The sequence below is a fragment of the Nelumbo lutea genome, chromosome 1, assembly GCF_056320005.1.
Source record: "Nelumbo lutea isolate HS-2025 chromosome 1, American lotus-T2T, whole genome shotgun sequence".
Lineage (NCBI taxonomy): Eukaryota > Viridiplantae > Streptophyta > Magnoliopsida > Proteales > Nelumbonaceae > Nelumbo > Nelumbo lutea.
In genome coordinates, this window is record NC_142684.1 from 184,735,657 (window position 1) to 184,752,304 (window position 16,648).

Here is a 16,648-nt window from a genome sequence, read left to right on the forward strand (position 1 = left end):
CCACCTCCGACATACAAAAACTTCACTCCTCTGGACACACCTCGGTCTAAGATACTAATGCAGATCCATGCTCCCAGCTTCGTCAGATGGCTCGAGAAGATGAAGTCGCAAAATAACAAAAGAAGTTGAGACGAATACTGCGACTTCCATCGAGACCACCACCACGAGACAGAGAATTGCCGCGATTTGCGTCACCACCTCGAAGACCTTGTCAAGCGTGAGTACCTTGGTGGGTTCGTGGACATTAAAGAGCATAAGCCGAAGGAGGAACCACGTCGGCCCGATAGACCTCCAGCCCGAGCTTCCCACGCAAGAGTCATTGCGGTAACCTCATGTGGAATGGCCTCTGGGGGGGAGAGTAGCTTGGCCCACAAGGCATATGCACACCTACACCAGGTTGAAGATTCGATCACCTTCACCGAAGACGGCCTCGGGGGGGGGGGGTTCAAAACCCTGCATGACGACACCCTTGTGATAACCGTTGAAGTGGCAAACTTCGAAGTCCGGTGCATCTTGGTGGACATAGGAAGCTCTGCTGACATCCTCTTCGAAGAAACCTTTGAACAACTCGACATCAATAGGAACCGTCTCACTCCGGTCAACACCCCTCTAGTGGGCTTCTCTGGGGACTCTCTCATGTCCCACATTACCGATGTCTAATTACACTCTTAAAAAGACTAAGGTTGTATAATGCATGTTATGTACAAATGACAAATCGAAGACCTAAAAATGGACTGCCAAAAAAAAAAAAACAGAGTACCAACAACAAATACCTTATGAGACAAAAATCAAGCAATTCAACAGACACATTGGAAATCATTGGAAATCAGTCTTTGTATTTAGACCTATAATCCTCGTAGAACACATTGTAAGATCATATTGGCAAATAGAATGCACTAAAACATTCTAAATCCACACTTTTGAGGTGCAGATCTTGCAACAGCCTTTTGGTAAAGAAAAGGGTCGGAAAGGCTCAGGAGACATGGATAGTGAACTGAAGATATAAGACAACCTTTCCAAACAATTGGATGGTGAAGATGGGCTAGAATTTCCTACGACACAAACTACATGTATACGTATACATGAAGATGTTCCATCTTGACAACCGCCACCACTATTTTGTACTTCCACATGATTGGCATTGGCTCAACACCACCATACTGGTTTGGTGAACATATTTCAGCTTGAGGTTGTTCTGTTTTACCACCTTTTGCATGGGCTGAACAGTTGACCATAAACCAATCATCAGTTGAATGCTTGTGACCATTATACCTGTTTCAATCTCAAACCGATATATTTATTACCTCATAGAAGGCTCATTTCCCAATTACTACTCTTAAGGTCCTCTAGTAAATCCTTGAAATCTTCAAATAGAAAATCCATTTAAGAGATTTTGTGTGTGCAAATCACCTTTTTTGTTTGGATTTGAAAAATCTTGGAGTTCCTGACTATTAAATTTGAAGCGTGACATTAGAAGATATGCTAATAGCTTTGAATTATCTATAATGAAAATTTAAGAAAGTAAGTTTATTCTCACCTTCCAAGTATTTTCAAGACTCTGGTTGGTGTTCTCTGTATTAACTTTAAGTGCAAGTGAACTGAATAGTTCTTAGTCTTTTCAAGAAACGTCGGCAGATACATTGTGTTGATAATCTGAATGTGAAGTTATATATTGTAAGCATATGATAAAAACGGTACGGGCTTTTTCATTGCAAACTAGGCAACTACCCAACTGAAAAAATTCAGTTGTGAAATATATAGAGAGAGAAAACTGCACCTGTATCTGCTGCGATTGTTCCCTTCTGCATTTTTTCCATTGCAAAGAAAAAGTTAAAAAAAAAACTCAGAGAAAGAGATTCAAGAGTATATGGGATGAGAGGGACAGACATTACGTACCTCCGGTGTATCTACCGGAGCGATCGTCTGTCGGATTTCTTAGCAGTCTCAGGCGAGAGAGAAGGTGGGGGCGGCCTGAGGGCAAAGGGAGTGAGAGGCTGAGTATGAGCGAGAAAGAGGGAAGTGAAACTCGTTTTTGGGTGAAAATGTAAAATGGGAGTTACCAAAATGAGGCGCATGCGTGTGGGAGGACACGCGGCCGCGCAAGCTGGTGGGGGCAGATTCGAACTCACCAAATACGAGATCTGGAGTCTGGAGATCATCTGGTTTTGGTTGAAAATGTAAAATGGGAGTTACCAAAATGAGGCGCATGCGTGTGGGAGGACACGCGGCCGCGCAAGCTGGTGGGGGCAGATTCGAACTCACCAAATACGAGATCTGGAGTCTGGAGATCATCTGGTTTTGGTTGAACCCCTTACCTTGCTACCTCTCGCGAAGAAGGTTCATCTTTAGTAGTGTTTGTCTGAGAGGGTCTGAATGTAAATTGCCGTTGGTTCGCACTTCGCAGGCGATCATCTCGTAATCTCATGCCCTTGGAAGTTAGAACTGATCTCTCGCACTTGCACCCTTTGGGAAAAGAGATGGCGGGAACCATAGAAAGATACCAGAAATTAGGGCTTAAAGAATCTATAAATCGAATATACGATTATCCATTGGCCTGCAACGAGCTCAGCTTCATATTGAGAGGAGCTTACAGCAAGGTCTCCAAGAATCTCCAGGCCCTCGTGTTTGAGGACACCCTCGCTGCGTTCCGCCGTCTTCCCGAGTGAGTACTTTCCAAGTTTCCATTGTAATTCGCTCTTTCTTTTCCTTTTGTATCTGAATTATCTCCGCGTACTGTCTGAAGTTTTGCTTATATGGAAATTTATTTCTTCTCTGTGTTTTTTTTCCTCTTTGCTACTCGGAGATTTCTGCAATTAAGTCTTTACTCCTTTTTCTTTTTCATTTTTTCATGTTATCTTCAAAGCTTTAATTTTGAATAATTGGCTCATAGTTCATTGCGACATTCCTATGAAGGAAAATAAGGGACAAATAGCTTAAATGTTTCAGTTTTATTTTTGCCCCACTCGCGCCCCTTTTACATCTAAACAAATGCTTTTGTTAAAATATTGAACCTTATTCGACTTTCCGTGAGATTTCGAGAGAAAATGGGGATAAGTTGATCATTATCAAAGGGGAATATAAATGGAATAATATGTTAACATTGTATACAATCTGCAGTACTAAAGGATTATCCTGATAAATATGAATTTGATTTCTAGTGCTCCTTTTGGAGGAATTTCACATTGCTGCTTTTGGCTTTGCAAGGTGGGGTCGATCCAGAAAGCCTATAATTAATGTTTGGTGAAAATTTTGGAAAATCCCAAATTAACTATTGTCCAACCACTTGCATGGCTTTCCATTGAAGCTTCTTTTAGTGGCTTACTGGCTTCTTCAAAGCAGATGAGCTCAAGAAACTCAACCAAAGCTTAAGTCCTCCTAAATGAGGCCTTAGTCCTTATAAGATTACTGCTAAGTTGTTAACTGGAAGACTTAAAAGCATCTCATGGTATCAGGTAAGGCAATCCACTCTCTTCCTTCTTGTTTGTACTAGTTGTTGAGGTGCTGAGTTTCATGTTATTTAGAGAGGAGCAGTTAGGAGTTATTTAAGGCTTGGGTATTGGAGAGTATGGACATATCATTTCTCATCTACAATATGACGATAAGGTTTGTCAGGGTTGAAGGTAATTCTGATTTCTGAATAAGAGGTTGATGATTGGAGTAGGAAATATTGATGGAACATTTTCATGAAGAATGTTCTTAAGTGTTGGGGTGTCAAGTAGAACATGCATTTGCATGTGACATGAGGAGATTAGGGATGGCAATTTCCCCCATAAAACTGAGGCCCCACCCAGCCCCGCCCCGAACGGGGCAGGTTTTCCCTAACCCTAAACAAGGACGGGGCGGGGGCGAGGAAAATAATTTTTCCCCGAACCGGGTACGGGCGGGGACTGGTTTTGTATATAATTCCCCAAACTCGAAGGTAAATTAGTAAAATATCTCTAGGTTTAGTATTGATATTTAAAATATCTCTAAGTTTTTCCTAAATTTTTAAAATCCTAGGATCTCATAATTTTATTTTTGAATTACTCCTAAAGTACTATTATTCAATTCTAAAATACTCCCAAATTCCTATATCCTATGTATAAATTGTCCATAAAATAGATAATTTTTAAGTAATTGCCTTGGAACGGGGAAAATGCGAGAATTCCCCGTCCCCGATGGGGAATGGATGCCCCACCCTGCCTTCAGGGATGGGGCAAGGTATCGTGATTTCGGGGCGGGGACGGGGAGGGGGTGCCCCGCCCCAAACCCACCTGTTGCCATTCCTAGAGGAGATAGAGAGAGGAAAAGAGAGATGAATGGCGAGAGAGGAAAGTAAATGGTCATTTAGTAAAGATATTTGGGATTCTTAATTGGATCCAAAGCTTTGGCTATCTCTACTTGCCTACTTGGTTTGATGGTGGAGAGATTAAAAAAAGATTGGTTACATGTAAGTGTAGATATCTATCCTAGGGTGGTGGAATTACATACTCATCAAGTGCGCTTTGGCTTGTCTTCCCATTTATTTTATCTTTATCTTAGAAGTTCTAGCAAAAATAGATCCAAAGAGATTTTTTGTGGAGTTAATGTGGTAAGTAGAAAAAAAATCATTTGATGAGATGGGTGAAGGCTGTAGAGCAAAGAAGAATGTTGGTTTGGGTATTTTTTGAATTAGGGAGCTTCATAAGGCCTTTTAGGGTAAATAGTTGCGGAGATTTGGCAAGGACAGGGACCCTTTATGGAAGATGGTTCCTGGTGGTAAGTACAGGTTGGCTAGGTTTGACTGCAATACTAGGGAGGTATATTCTTTGTATGGAGTTTTTTGTTCTTTTTTTCTTTTTTTGGAAAGGTAGAGTTAAATTTAATTCTGAATTCTTAGGGGATTCAAAGTTTTTGGTGGGGGACAGGAGTAAGGTGAGATTTTGGGAAGATGAGTGGTGTGGGGATAAGTGTTAATGTGATATTTGTCAAAGGATGTATAGCTTAATTACTAATGATATCACTGTTGGTCAATTTTTTGAAAAAAGAGAACAGACTGTATGGTGTCAGGTTTCAGAACACATTGTTGGATGGAGAGTTGGAGTGTTCTCACTAGGCTGGAAACTTTTAATTGGTAATGATGATGATGTTTTATTAAATGAATAAAATAATGAGTTATATACAAAGAGCAACAATGGTCAAGCTCTCAAATAGGGGCTGACAATCCCCCCAACCCATTCTTTGACAATTACATTAGATTTTATCCCAGAACTCTTCCCTAGTTGCCCCTTGTTTTGCACTTTTGCTAATGAGCCAGTGAAGCCATTATCTGATCTATACACCAATTTAATGGTCATTTGCAATTCCTTGTTCAAGCACTTAACTCCTTTTATTGTATTGCTAAACTCCCATGGCCCTTGGTTTTTCATTTACAATGGTTTCCATGGCAATAAGATGATTCTTCTTGCTATTGAAGATCAAGCCACATTCTTTAGAAATATCAGAGAAGATAATGAATATTATCTTCCATGAGGACTTCCTCATTGTGTGCCTTCTCATTGAAAAATCTATCATTTCGTTCCTCCCAGATTGACCGCATCATTGCTGCCCTAATACACCTTTGCATCATTCTTCCTCTCTTTTTTGACAGGTTGAGGAAAGTTGACTGGAACAAACTCCTAAAAGGAGAAGAGAACCGCACCCATATGCTAGATACAAGTGGACAGGAAATTAATAAGTGATAGATAGACTTTTCACTAGCATAACAAAGAGTACACGCAAGCGGAGATAAATACCAATTGGGCCTCCTCTTTTGAAGGATAGCACAAGTGTTGATCTTCCCATGGAACACCTCCCAAGAGAATGCTCTAATTTTAGGCAGCTTTGATCCACTCCAGATTTCTTTCACTGTGAAAGTTTGAGGTAAGGGATGGTCAAGGGATAGGGCCTGAAAGAAAGAAGCACAATGAACAAACCTAAATAGTTTGCACTCCACATACAACAGTTAGTGTTATTTGGTTCAAGGAAAACCCCTTAAAGAGAATCAAGTGAGTTTAATGCAATAGAGGTTTTGAAATCCCTTAACCCCCTCATGAAACCAAAATTCCAAAAGATACCTTGAGATGTGACAGAAATGTGTGATGAAATTTGTTCCTTTTTGTAAGATGAAATAGCAAACAGATTAGGAAATCAACTTTTAGGGGCACTCCCCCACCAAGTATCATAAATAAATTGCAAGAAAAGGTGATGTTGGAGCCAATCCAGCATCCCAACCACCAGCTAGTTTCCTGTGAATAGTAGTCACTAGACTGGACATAATAAACAATGATTTACAATCAAATCCTTTTATGAAGAAATACCACCAAAGGTGGGGCCTCTGCTTGTTTGCTAGCTAGATGGTTTTGTAATTTCTGACCATTTAAAAGCAAGAGAGTTCCAGTTTCCAAGCATTTGTGTCATGTCGAAAGAGCTAGATGAAAATGCATTTGTTTATTCACCATAGCTATTTTGTTTTCACTTGCAACTCTTTTTTCAAGACTTCCAATATTAGAAGTCAATTCTAAGTAATCTATTGGAGATACAGACTATAGTCAACCATGGTGCTGGTTATTGGGAGCGATTGATTTGTAATAATGTTATTTTCTTTGTGTTAATCTATGCTATGTTTGTGTGGTGAAATCTCTTCACTAATGCATTGTAATCTTTTTTCTGTTGATGAAATTTGTATATTACTATAAAAAAAATGATAAAATACTAAATAATTGAACCATCAGAATCTCTATGATGCCTCTTCTTGCATGAAAAAAAAGTTCCTTATGCCTGTGTATTACCTCAAAACAACAGATAATATCTCATTTTTCTTGTTCAATCATAGCACATGTGATATTTCTATACCTTGTATATGGATAGGTTTTACCCAGATCCTTTTCAAACTCATTTTCTCTTAATACAAGTTTTTTTTTTCTTTTTATGTTTCAAAAATATACAAAACAAACAATGGGTTTAAATCTTGGCTTATGTACAACATGAATGTAATTGGTTGGACTGCTCTAAGTTGCATCCTTCTTCCATCCTAACCTAATTATTTGATATTCATAGGTTTCATTGACTTGTGGATAGTTACTGCAACACTGCAGGGTGCAAACAAGGCAAGCAGTTTCAGCGGCTAACCTCCTACTCCAAGCAGCAGAGGTGGCATTGCCCAAGCAGAAGAAAGTGCTGGCTGTTGCAGAGTTTAAGCATGCGGTGGTTGCACATAAAAGACGTTCTAAATCCCGGCAAGATGAAGAAGGTGATGATTTGCATACATTGAAAGGAGGCACCCCCTCCATTGACAGTGGGCCTGTCCTTTTTACCTGCAATTACTTCAAACTTAACTTTTATGAACAATCAAACTGGGGGAACATTTATTGGTTAGAGCATGATTGTGTGTCCTCACTCACCATTCAATCTATTTCTTGTGGTTTGTTGATCAATGTATTTATGAATCAAAGAACCCAAAGAAAAGAAAACTTAATTTAGGAAGCTCTTTAACTTGAGATACCTTGATTTGTGAAATATTATATAATTCTTCAGCCATCTAAATAAAGTAGCTTTCAGGTCTTAACCTGTTGATTCTACAGTATACTTTTGGCATGATGTATCAGACACAAAAACTGCAATTGGATCAGAGCAGAATTGAGGGGCTAATTAGAGGTGCAACTTGTGCAGGTCCAAACTGAGTCTGGATTGGCCCCACCCAAAGATTTACACAGGATGGGCTTGGGCTTTTGTCCTTGGGTGAGGGGTGAGCCTCAAGCATTGGGCTTTTCCATTTCTTGGGTTGGGCCCGGATAACCCAAGCCTGGACTAATTATAGGCCAAACCTGGGGCCAAGTCCTAGTTTACCAACCCAAAAGTTAAACTGAGTTTAATCCAACACAACTAGGCCCAAGCTTGACCAAGGATGGGCAAGTTGGTTGGGTTTCAAAGGTTTTCAGAATGTATTTTGTACATCTAGCTTTTCTTAGGTTTTATAGATCAACAGTAGAATAAATTAAAAACATGCACAGATGCCATTTGTAAATTAGGGGTGAGCAAAAAAACTGAAAAATCGGTTAACCGAACCGGTCGGTTCGGTGTTTTTAAAAAACCGAAGGTACCAGTTCGTTTCGGTTAACCAATATAGAAAACCGGTGGTTAATCGAACCGACTGGTATACATATATTTATATATATTTTTATAATATATATTGTAAAAATAAAAAACCAAAAAACCGACGAACCGAACCGGTCAACCAGTTAACCAATTGGCTTCAGTTCGGTTTCGGTTACCGGTTTTCCAAAAACCAGTAGTACCGATTCGATTGACCGAACTGTGAGCACCTCTATTGTAAATGCACACATGCATGCATATAGTTGGAAAAATATGTTTATATATAAATAGCCAGCATAATATGTGTGTAATTGTACATATTTGTGCATGGATGTAAGCTTTGGTTAATCATATGCATACCATAAATAAGTAATTATACTCCATGGTGTTTATGGTATAAAATATGAATATGTGATATATAAACGCACTATGTACATATCTACAAATTCCCCTTACAAGAACATCCTAAGAAAATGCATCAATTCTGTAATCATGATTCGGACTCTGGATAATTCTCCAAGCCACAGCCCTTTAGTAGTTTCTCCTCCACCAAATTAACTTTTATCTAACTACGTTGTGTTGCATGTGTTATAACTTACATTATTCTAGAAGGGATGAATTCATTTGTTTCGAAGTGTAACCCCTGATGATTTCATATTCAGGTACAGCACAATTGCCCCAGGACGTGCTTGTCCATATTTTTAGTTTCTTAGACATGCGCTCTCTTGTTGCTGTGGGTTTAGTGTGCTGGTAAGTTGTCTATCTTCTGTATACATTAAAATCTACGATCATTCCTAACCAGGTAAAGCCATATGGGTTTATGGATGTGGAAAACACCAAGCCAGCCAAGTCATTCATCTGAACTGTCTAATTGTCAAGCACCTCTTGCATATGCAAAGGGTGTATCACCCAGCAGATAATAACCCACATATAGAATGTTGAGGGTTGAAACAGGATTCATGTAGCCAATCCCATATAGCTGGAAGGCTTGGATGATGATGATGATAATGATATAAAAGTTGAGGATCAATTTAATGGAAACCAAAAGATTTTAAAGGTGATGGAAAATGCAGAGAATGATGGATTGGTCACTCCAATTGATATGATCTCTTTATGCTCCATACAAGAGAGGTCCATTCAATGACCAAACCTGGATCTGTGCATTTGTGACCATGCATATTCTATGCAATTTTGATAAAAAAAATCTATGATGCAAGGGCTTAGCAATATGTCAAAGTTCCTAGCACCATTGCTGACTTGCCATTAGTGCTTATTATTGTTTCTGGTTTATTTACTTTTTATCTCATCTTAAAAGGTCATGGAGTTTGGCAGCAAGCGATAACAGATTGTGGCATTCACAATATGTTCTTTACTTTGGAAATTCCAATGGTTGCTCTGAAACTAAGGAGCACATTGCTAAACCAGTCCAGGAGAAGGGAGATACAATCCTGCATCAGAAGAAAAGCGCTGATCCATTGACTGTTCTTGACTGGAAAGAGGCTTTTAAAGGAGCATATATAGGTATGCTGATTAAGTGTAAGAGATGTATGGCGTGGCTGACTTTATATTGTGCAACTCGGTTCACCATGTACCACATGTGGACATGTTTTTGTTAACAATTTAATCATATGATACAGCTAGAATGGATTAATGTAGCAGTTGTTCAATATGAAACCACCTAACAATATATTGTTCAATGAAAGATCCACATCTTTTCTACTGTGCATGTTGTGCATGGACTAACTGATGGTGCTCTTCTAGTCTTGGAATCAATGCTAGTGAACAATCTTATTGTAAAGATCTAGCTGGCTTCATTCTACTGACAACAAACTAAGGCTCCATTTGGCATTCTTTATTTTAAGGACTTATCTCCTTTTTGCAGTTAGAAACTCAGTGTTCATAGGGGCATTTTAACTGCAAAAAGATAAGTCCTTAAAATAAGGAATACCAAATGCAACCTAAAAGCTAAAACATCTCCAAAGTAGAATGATATTCATTGTATGTGAACCTATAGACTTTTGCTGTTTTCCCCCTTTACTAGAAGAGCTGATGCACGACTCTAGCCAAGGGCCCAGGGGTTGGAAGACCAAGTCTTATATGGAAAGAGCATCATACTCGGGGGCTGGGAAGCAAATACAATTGTATATCTACGTTCTTTTTTATGTGTGACACAGTGATTTAAAAGGCGCGCCTAGGGACACAGGCGAGGTGCATTTTAGTTTAGGTGCCTCGCCCAGGTCCTCGGCGTTACACTTTCAAAAGGCGCACCAGGCATGTATCTTAGCCCAGGCATGCGCCTTTTGAAAATTTTATGCTTTTTTAGCTTTTTTTGAACCTAGTGGTTGCACTGGGAGCTTCGCCTTGGGCCCCTGACCACGCCCCTCAAGGCAAACCCTAACATGGACTTGTTTAGGTTTGCCTCGAGGTGTGTGGCACAAAGGTGGCTCGTGGAATCAGGAATGTAATATGTTTTACATCACATTAGCTACTTGAAGTAATGCAATGAGGAAAAAAAGAGATTGTGGGTTTTACATGCTTGAAAATGTTTTATATGTTTGATTTTATTTTTAAATTTTCATTTGAATTGCTTTACATGTTATGTTTATGTATTTAAATTTTAGATAATAGGTTTTTTAAAACATTTTTAAAATTTAAGTTTGTATTTTTATTAATATTATGTTTAATATTTTTATTTTTTGCATTTTTTTGAATTTTCTGACTTTATTTTTAGCTTTTCTTTTTCTATTTTTGCGCCTTGCTTCAAAAAGGTGTGCGCCTTGCCTTACACCTCGGGTGCAAATTGGCCCCTGCGCCTTTTTTTTGCCTTGCGCTTTTAAAACACTGCTGTGTCAACACTATGTTGCATGCTTCATTGTTTCTTTCCCTGCTAATTGGCTCTCTTCGTATTCGTTGTATGCAAACATATAGGCATTTCCCTCTCATATTGAATGAGGTTTTCTCACCATTATATTCACCAAAAGAAAATTTTATAAGAGAATAGATAAAAAGATAAAAGTAAATAGCAGATGGATATGTTTCCTTATTATATTAAGGCTGACATGTGCTGCACTCCAGCTATCATGATACAGAGGTTCTGGGAGTCATGTGGAATGAACTCATTTCATTCTGGCTTGTAAGGCAAATGCATAATTCTACTTTCTAGAGTTTAGTGGTGACAGTAATCACGAAATTGTGTTATTCCTTTCTTTCCTTTTGGGGTGGGGAGGGGCAGCAGGTCATCGCAGTTGTTTCTAGGACTCTGTTTGGTATTTCAATTATAGTATTATTTCTGGAATAAGTCTATTTTTAATATATTGCTCATTCCTGTTATGAGGAACAACAAGTGAATGACTCCATTGTTGTTTATATGTAAGATGTTTCTGATAAAAGTTTACGAGGTTTCATAAAAAATAATAAAAAACATTTATTTATTGGCTAATCATCCCTCCTCAAAATGTAGAATGTGCTCGAACTTCTTGTTTTATTTAGTACCTTATTGATTATTCTAATCAGTGATGTTTCAGGGAATTCAATACGGAGATCTATGACAAACAGGGGATACTGTTGGCATTGCAAATCAATTGTTTGGCTGAACAACATGAAATGTTCCAATATGCATCATGTTTTGCAACAGAAAAATCAGAAAATCAAGCCTGTATCACCTCAACAGGTAGGACAACATCTCTCTTTTTTTTCTTTTTGTTGCTCAACTTTGAGAAGCAACTTTCAATAAATTACATAGATTACCTCCAAACTACTACGGATTGTTCAATTGAATTTGCTTAAGTTTTCCATCAACTTAATAAGGAAAAAGATCACGGTGACTATCCATAAAAAATGGTTATTGTGGTTAATAGGGAAATTTTGGAAGAAATAGTGAATTGTTCCAATATTCAGATATGGTTTGATTTTTGCACTAGTCCAAGTGCAAACCATCATGTGATACTCCCAACATGTTCATAGTTCATACTGCTTCCATATCACATTCGTGTTTTGATCCTAGTTGTCTGACTCCACTTCTAATTTACTTGATGCTTTAAATTATCAAATAATGGATATGGACATATGGTTCTCTTTCTGCACAAGTCCTCGAAGCGGAATGATTCTCCCAACATGTATTATGCTGATTTGAATCATATTTATAATTCCTTGTTCTTAGTATTCTGTCTCCATGTTTAACTTTTCCAATTTAATTGGGATAACATTGGGCTTTGCGCAACTCATGGTGGAAACTATTGCGTGGTACCCTTGACATGTGCATGATCATGATTCAGTGCTTTTTGTATTAAAAGGTCCTAATTTTCCGACATTTTTTCATTTCTATTTTAGTTGGGTTTAATGTTCTTCTAAATTGCCAAACTTCTGATCTTGCTGCACAACCTGCACTCCATATGAGATATTTGTTTTATAATTTTCTAGAACTAGTTGAATGTATCCTCTTCTTTGTCTTCAGATCATCGATTATATACTGGAGGACACTCTATCGACAATATCCTCTTCAGACAGTGAAGGCGATTCAGATGAAGAGTCCCTTTCAAAGTTGTGGACCTATCCCAAACACATCACTGCAGCCATAAAGAGCCTGTCATGCGAGTAATCACATGGGTTCTTCTCTGGGTTCCCAGCTCTTCTGTACAGAAGAATATCAAGATGTGCATTCTTTCTTTGTAAACATTACCAAGATAAAAAAACAAATTTTGTGCTCACATTGGTCAAATCATTTTTGAGATTTTATCCATATCATAATGTTTTAACAAATGCTTTAGTGTAAAGGGTGAACTATGAGTTTAGTCTTAGTGGAGTGAACGTTTTCACCACGAGTCGTATTATTCGCAACCCTGACAAGGAGGTTTTGAAGAGCATCTTCACCCTGCCCTAGTCAAAGTCTCCATTTTGGGCTTATCTACACTTTCTTTAATCTTCATCATCATCAAGTCTTTATCATTAGTCATAACTATATTGGGCCAGTCACATAAATCTTATTTCACCATTCTTTTTAGGGATAAGTGGACTGCAATCCACCACAGAAATCTGAAATTGCGGCCCCCTCCTACTCTATTAGTAGCCCCCTTATAAACCACGTCCTGCCCATGAATTTGGCGTCAATCCATGGGCAAGGCAGTCCACTCCTAGAAATCTTATCTCCACCCTAGGGGTGGACTAAACTATAAAAACCCCTTGTTTTTAACGAGGGGGTTCCATCTATATCCCTATCTGATCTGAGCAAAGTGATATCCTTGGTTTTAAAGCCAAAACAGCATGGTTGTCTTCGAAGGATGGACTTTTGTTCAAGATACCTTGAGGTTTAAAAATGGATGGCGAGTTCTTATTCAAACAAAGTGGAATATCCACCCCATTCAAGGGCACTTTCATTCATAAATCTAAAAGACAACTTAACAGAATTTTTACTGCTCAAAAGTGCTCAATGGATGGTTTTTTTTCCGATGTATTGATTGATATAAATATCTTTGAATGGGGCATATTGAACACTAATGGTTTGAGTTTCAGTTGCAATTCGCGGGTAAACTTTGTAAGAAATTACAGTGGAATTTAAAACAAAGAACTCCCCAGTGAATTCTTGTTCTTGGACGAACATTAAAAAAAAAAACTTCGTGATGATTTTAAAACAAAGAATTCATTGGTGGAGAATCATAACCAGTAGAGAGTAGAGAATCAATGAACTAAATCTCAGCTGTTTTGGCTTAGTTATATTGAACAAGAACTCACTGGTAGAGAATCACAACCATCTGATCTAATCCGACTATTCGTTCTCTTTATATCTACATCTGCTCTCCCGAGTCCCGCTCTCTTCCTTCTCCCCTTGGAAGAATAGCTGAAGAAGAATGTCACCATCTCAGAATCACACAAGGGCATAAGAGGGCAAAATGGTATTTTAAATTTTTTTATGAATTCATAATGTAATGGGGTATGTTTAAGTACGTGGGGTCAGCTCACAGAGTAACATTTAAGTTTATTTTAAAACCTCTGATATGTTTAAGTCAATTTCTTATGGGTGTCAAGTTTATAAGAATATAAACAATAGGTTGGATATCTGCAGCGACAAGAGAGCTTTCTTATGGGTAGCTACAGCGACAAGAAAACTTATTTATGGGCGGCTTTCATTGGTTCAGTACACAAATCGCCACAGTATATTCTCGTCAATAATGCCATTGCCACCACATTCTTTGGTTTCACAAGCTTAAATAATATCAATATAGATTATGGTTTTATCTTCGGTACTAACAGTATAGATTATAGTTGAAATCGGAATTTTGAATTCAATTCGAGGCATGACGAAGATTACAGGTTATATTTTATTATTATTAATTTTTTTTTTTTTTTGAGAAAAGGCCTGAAGGCCTAACTTTCATTAGACTCATCTTTTACGAATTTTTTTCAAGTACGGTACAGATGACCAGGTACAAGCTGCATTATAAGACAAGCCAAACCTAACTAAGGAATGAGGCGCCTTATTGGTCGATTTCTTTGAAAAAGCTATCGAGAAATCAGGATGGTGATTGAGGATATTCTTACAATTACGAATGACTGTTAGAGCACTCCACGGAGGATTAACAGAGCAAGAACCTCAGATTCTTGCTCTGTTAATGATACTAAATGTCACAGCCCAAGCATAAATCAAAGATCCAAGATGACTCCTAATGATACATCCAACAACAGACCGAACTGGAGAAGTGGCTTAGTCGAAGTTAATTTTAACCAGCCCAACCGGCAGCTTACACCATCTACGAGGGGGGGTTGGAACCATCACAGCATGAGATTCTTGATGGTTAGGCAGAACTCTAACCAAAGAATGAGCAACAAAGGACCAGATCTTAGCAATAATCAATTCAAGAGTCTAAACCTCTCCATGAAATGTAGCAATATTTCGAGCCAACCATAGGTGCCAAAGGATGAAGAAGGCCAAAAGGTATGGAAGATGTGGAGAGGTGGAAAAAGAAACCTCAGGAGCAATCCAAAATAATATCAATTCTGATAATTGATGAAATAGGTCAGTTCAGAACCAAACCAAACCATCTTTATAATAGGACACTTAAGGAACAAATGGCCTATAGTTTCCTCCTCTTTCGTACATAGTGAGCAACAAGAGTCAAAATTGTTCCTCCGAATTTAAAGCCCTCCATAAAAAAATCAAAATTTTGGGACAAATCCATTTTAATTTCTAAAACTTGGACCGTTCACAATTCGCAAACGGGAAACCCGCATTTGATGAACAATTTCTTGAGCTGAATGAGGTGAAAATAATCGATTCACCGACTCGTGGTTCCAATTCATTAAAGAGATATCATAAAAGCTTTATTTGCAAATTCACGAGTATCCTATTAAATGGTTGATCTGGAAGTCCAAAATTACACCATTTGCAGAACGATAGATTAACAAATCACCGGTGATTCTCGATGCAAATATAGAATGGTAAGAGTCAGTCCCTTGCCAAAACCTACCAAATCTATAAGGTCTCTTGTAGCGGAGACTTGGGACCCAATCCGCCTGCACCAGGTTTTGGGGGAGGGGGAGGTTTCATTTCTGCACCCCAGACAGTATCTGCAATGAAACAAAATAAACTCAATAGTAACCTATTTTATCTTCCTTTGAGATAAGTCAAATAGATTTTCAGATGTAGCCAAGGGTCCCAGACCCCTCCGCTGGGCATCCTACGAATCGGCCGAGCATCACAGTCTACGAAGGTATCATATGGTGTTAGAGAGGTCTCACATTTTGAGTCTCATACCCCTCCGCTGGGACCTTCGCTTTTTTTAAAGCTCACTCGCAAAGTCTAACCAGTTTCAATGTATGAAAATTAGATCCAGTTTGAAACCGAACCGATATTGAACATAAATCGAATCCAGTCCGGCGATCTGAATGCATGTGGAGTTTCTTTTCGAAGGCAAACTTGGCCGCAAGTGCACCTCTTTCAAAGCACTTCCTCCATAGGTCCTTCGGTTCGGCAAGAGAATTAACCATTCAAAACAATAATAGTAATAAACACTGAAACACGATAAACAGTTAAAAACACCGACGAGCCAGAACCAGAAGCGATGCTCAGTGAATACGAACCAGAAGAGGTGTTCATCCCGCGGGATCATAAAATCCCACGATCAATGATCTCTGTGCTGTTTCTTTCTCGTCATTGCATCTGTAACTACGGGGATAATGTGAAGCAGCAGGAGAGGGAGAGAACTCCGAGCAGGCCATGATAACACATATTACGACTCTCAGATGAATTAAAACCCTAGAGAGACCAACACTTTATAATCAAATTGGAAAGGAGTTCACATACGGGACAGAAACCAATTATGTTCGAACACATCACCACTCTCTTATGTCATTTCGAAATTAACGGAGCTAAGGTTCTAGCGGCAGTATGGACGCCAAGTTTTATCAAATACGGCAGTATGAACACATCACGCATCACACTCCTTTCACTCCCTCATTCCGGTTATTCTCTTCCCCAATCCCTCCGACCCCAGTTTTCCTACTCACTCTCTACCTGCACTGAATTACAGCCACACATCTTTCAATTACGTGTGGTTCCAAGTCA

At 38.7% G+C, this 16,648-nt stretch overlaps 1 protein-coding gene, 2 long non-coding RNA genes and 1 other non-coding gene across 4 annotated transcripts; 1 reads left to right on the forward strand and 3 right to left on the reverse strand.

Moving 5' to 3' along the window:
• Nucleotides 1-816: 816 nt before the first annotated feature.
• Nucleotides 817-2,033, reverse strand: LOC148879751 (uncharacterized). The gene is made up of 4 exons (XR_016104320.1): nt 1,897-2,033; nt 1,778-1,802; nt 1,538-1,653; nt 817-1,272 (listed from the first exon to the last, which is right to left on the reverse strand). It is a non-coding gene; the product is annotated as an uncharacterized LOC148879751 (long non-coding RNA).
• A 64-nt stretch (nt 2,034-2,097) lies between these two features.
• Nucleotides 2,098-12,849, forward strand: LOC148879752 (F-box family protein). The gene is made up of 6 exons (XM_088961419.1): nt 2,098-2,662; nt 7,095-7,249; nt 8,754-8,841; nt 9,407-9,612; nt 11,616-11,761; nt 12,545-12,849. The coding sequence occupies exons 1-6, from the start codon at nt 2,424-2,426 to the stop codon at nt 12,686-12,688; spliced, it is 978 nt and encodes a 325-aa protein (XP_088817545.1). The 5' UTR covers nt 2,098-2,423; the 3' UTR covers nt 12,689-12,849.
• A 2,555-nt stretch (nt 12,850-15,404) lies between these two features.
• On the reverse strand, nt 15,405-16,332 carry LOC148879753 (uncharacterized). Its single transcript, XR_016104322.1, has 2 exons — nt 15,931-16,332; nt 15,405-15,651 (listed from the first exon to the last, which is right to left on the reverse strand). It is a non-coding gene; the product is annotated as an uncharacterized LOC148879753 (long non-coding RNA).
• On the reverse strand, nt 15,721-15,860 carry LOC148879754 (small nucleolar RNA snoR145). Its single transcript, XR_016106012.1, has one exon. It is a non-coding gene; the product is annotated as a small nucleolar RNA snoR145 (small nucleolar RNA).
• Nucleotides 16,333-16,648: the final 316 nt, after the last annotated feature.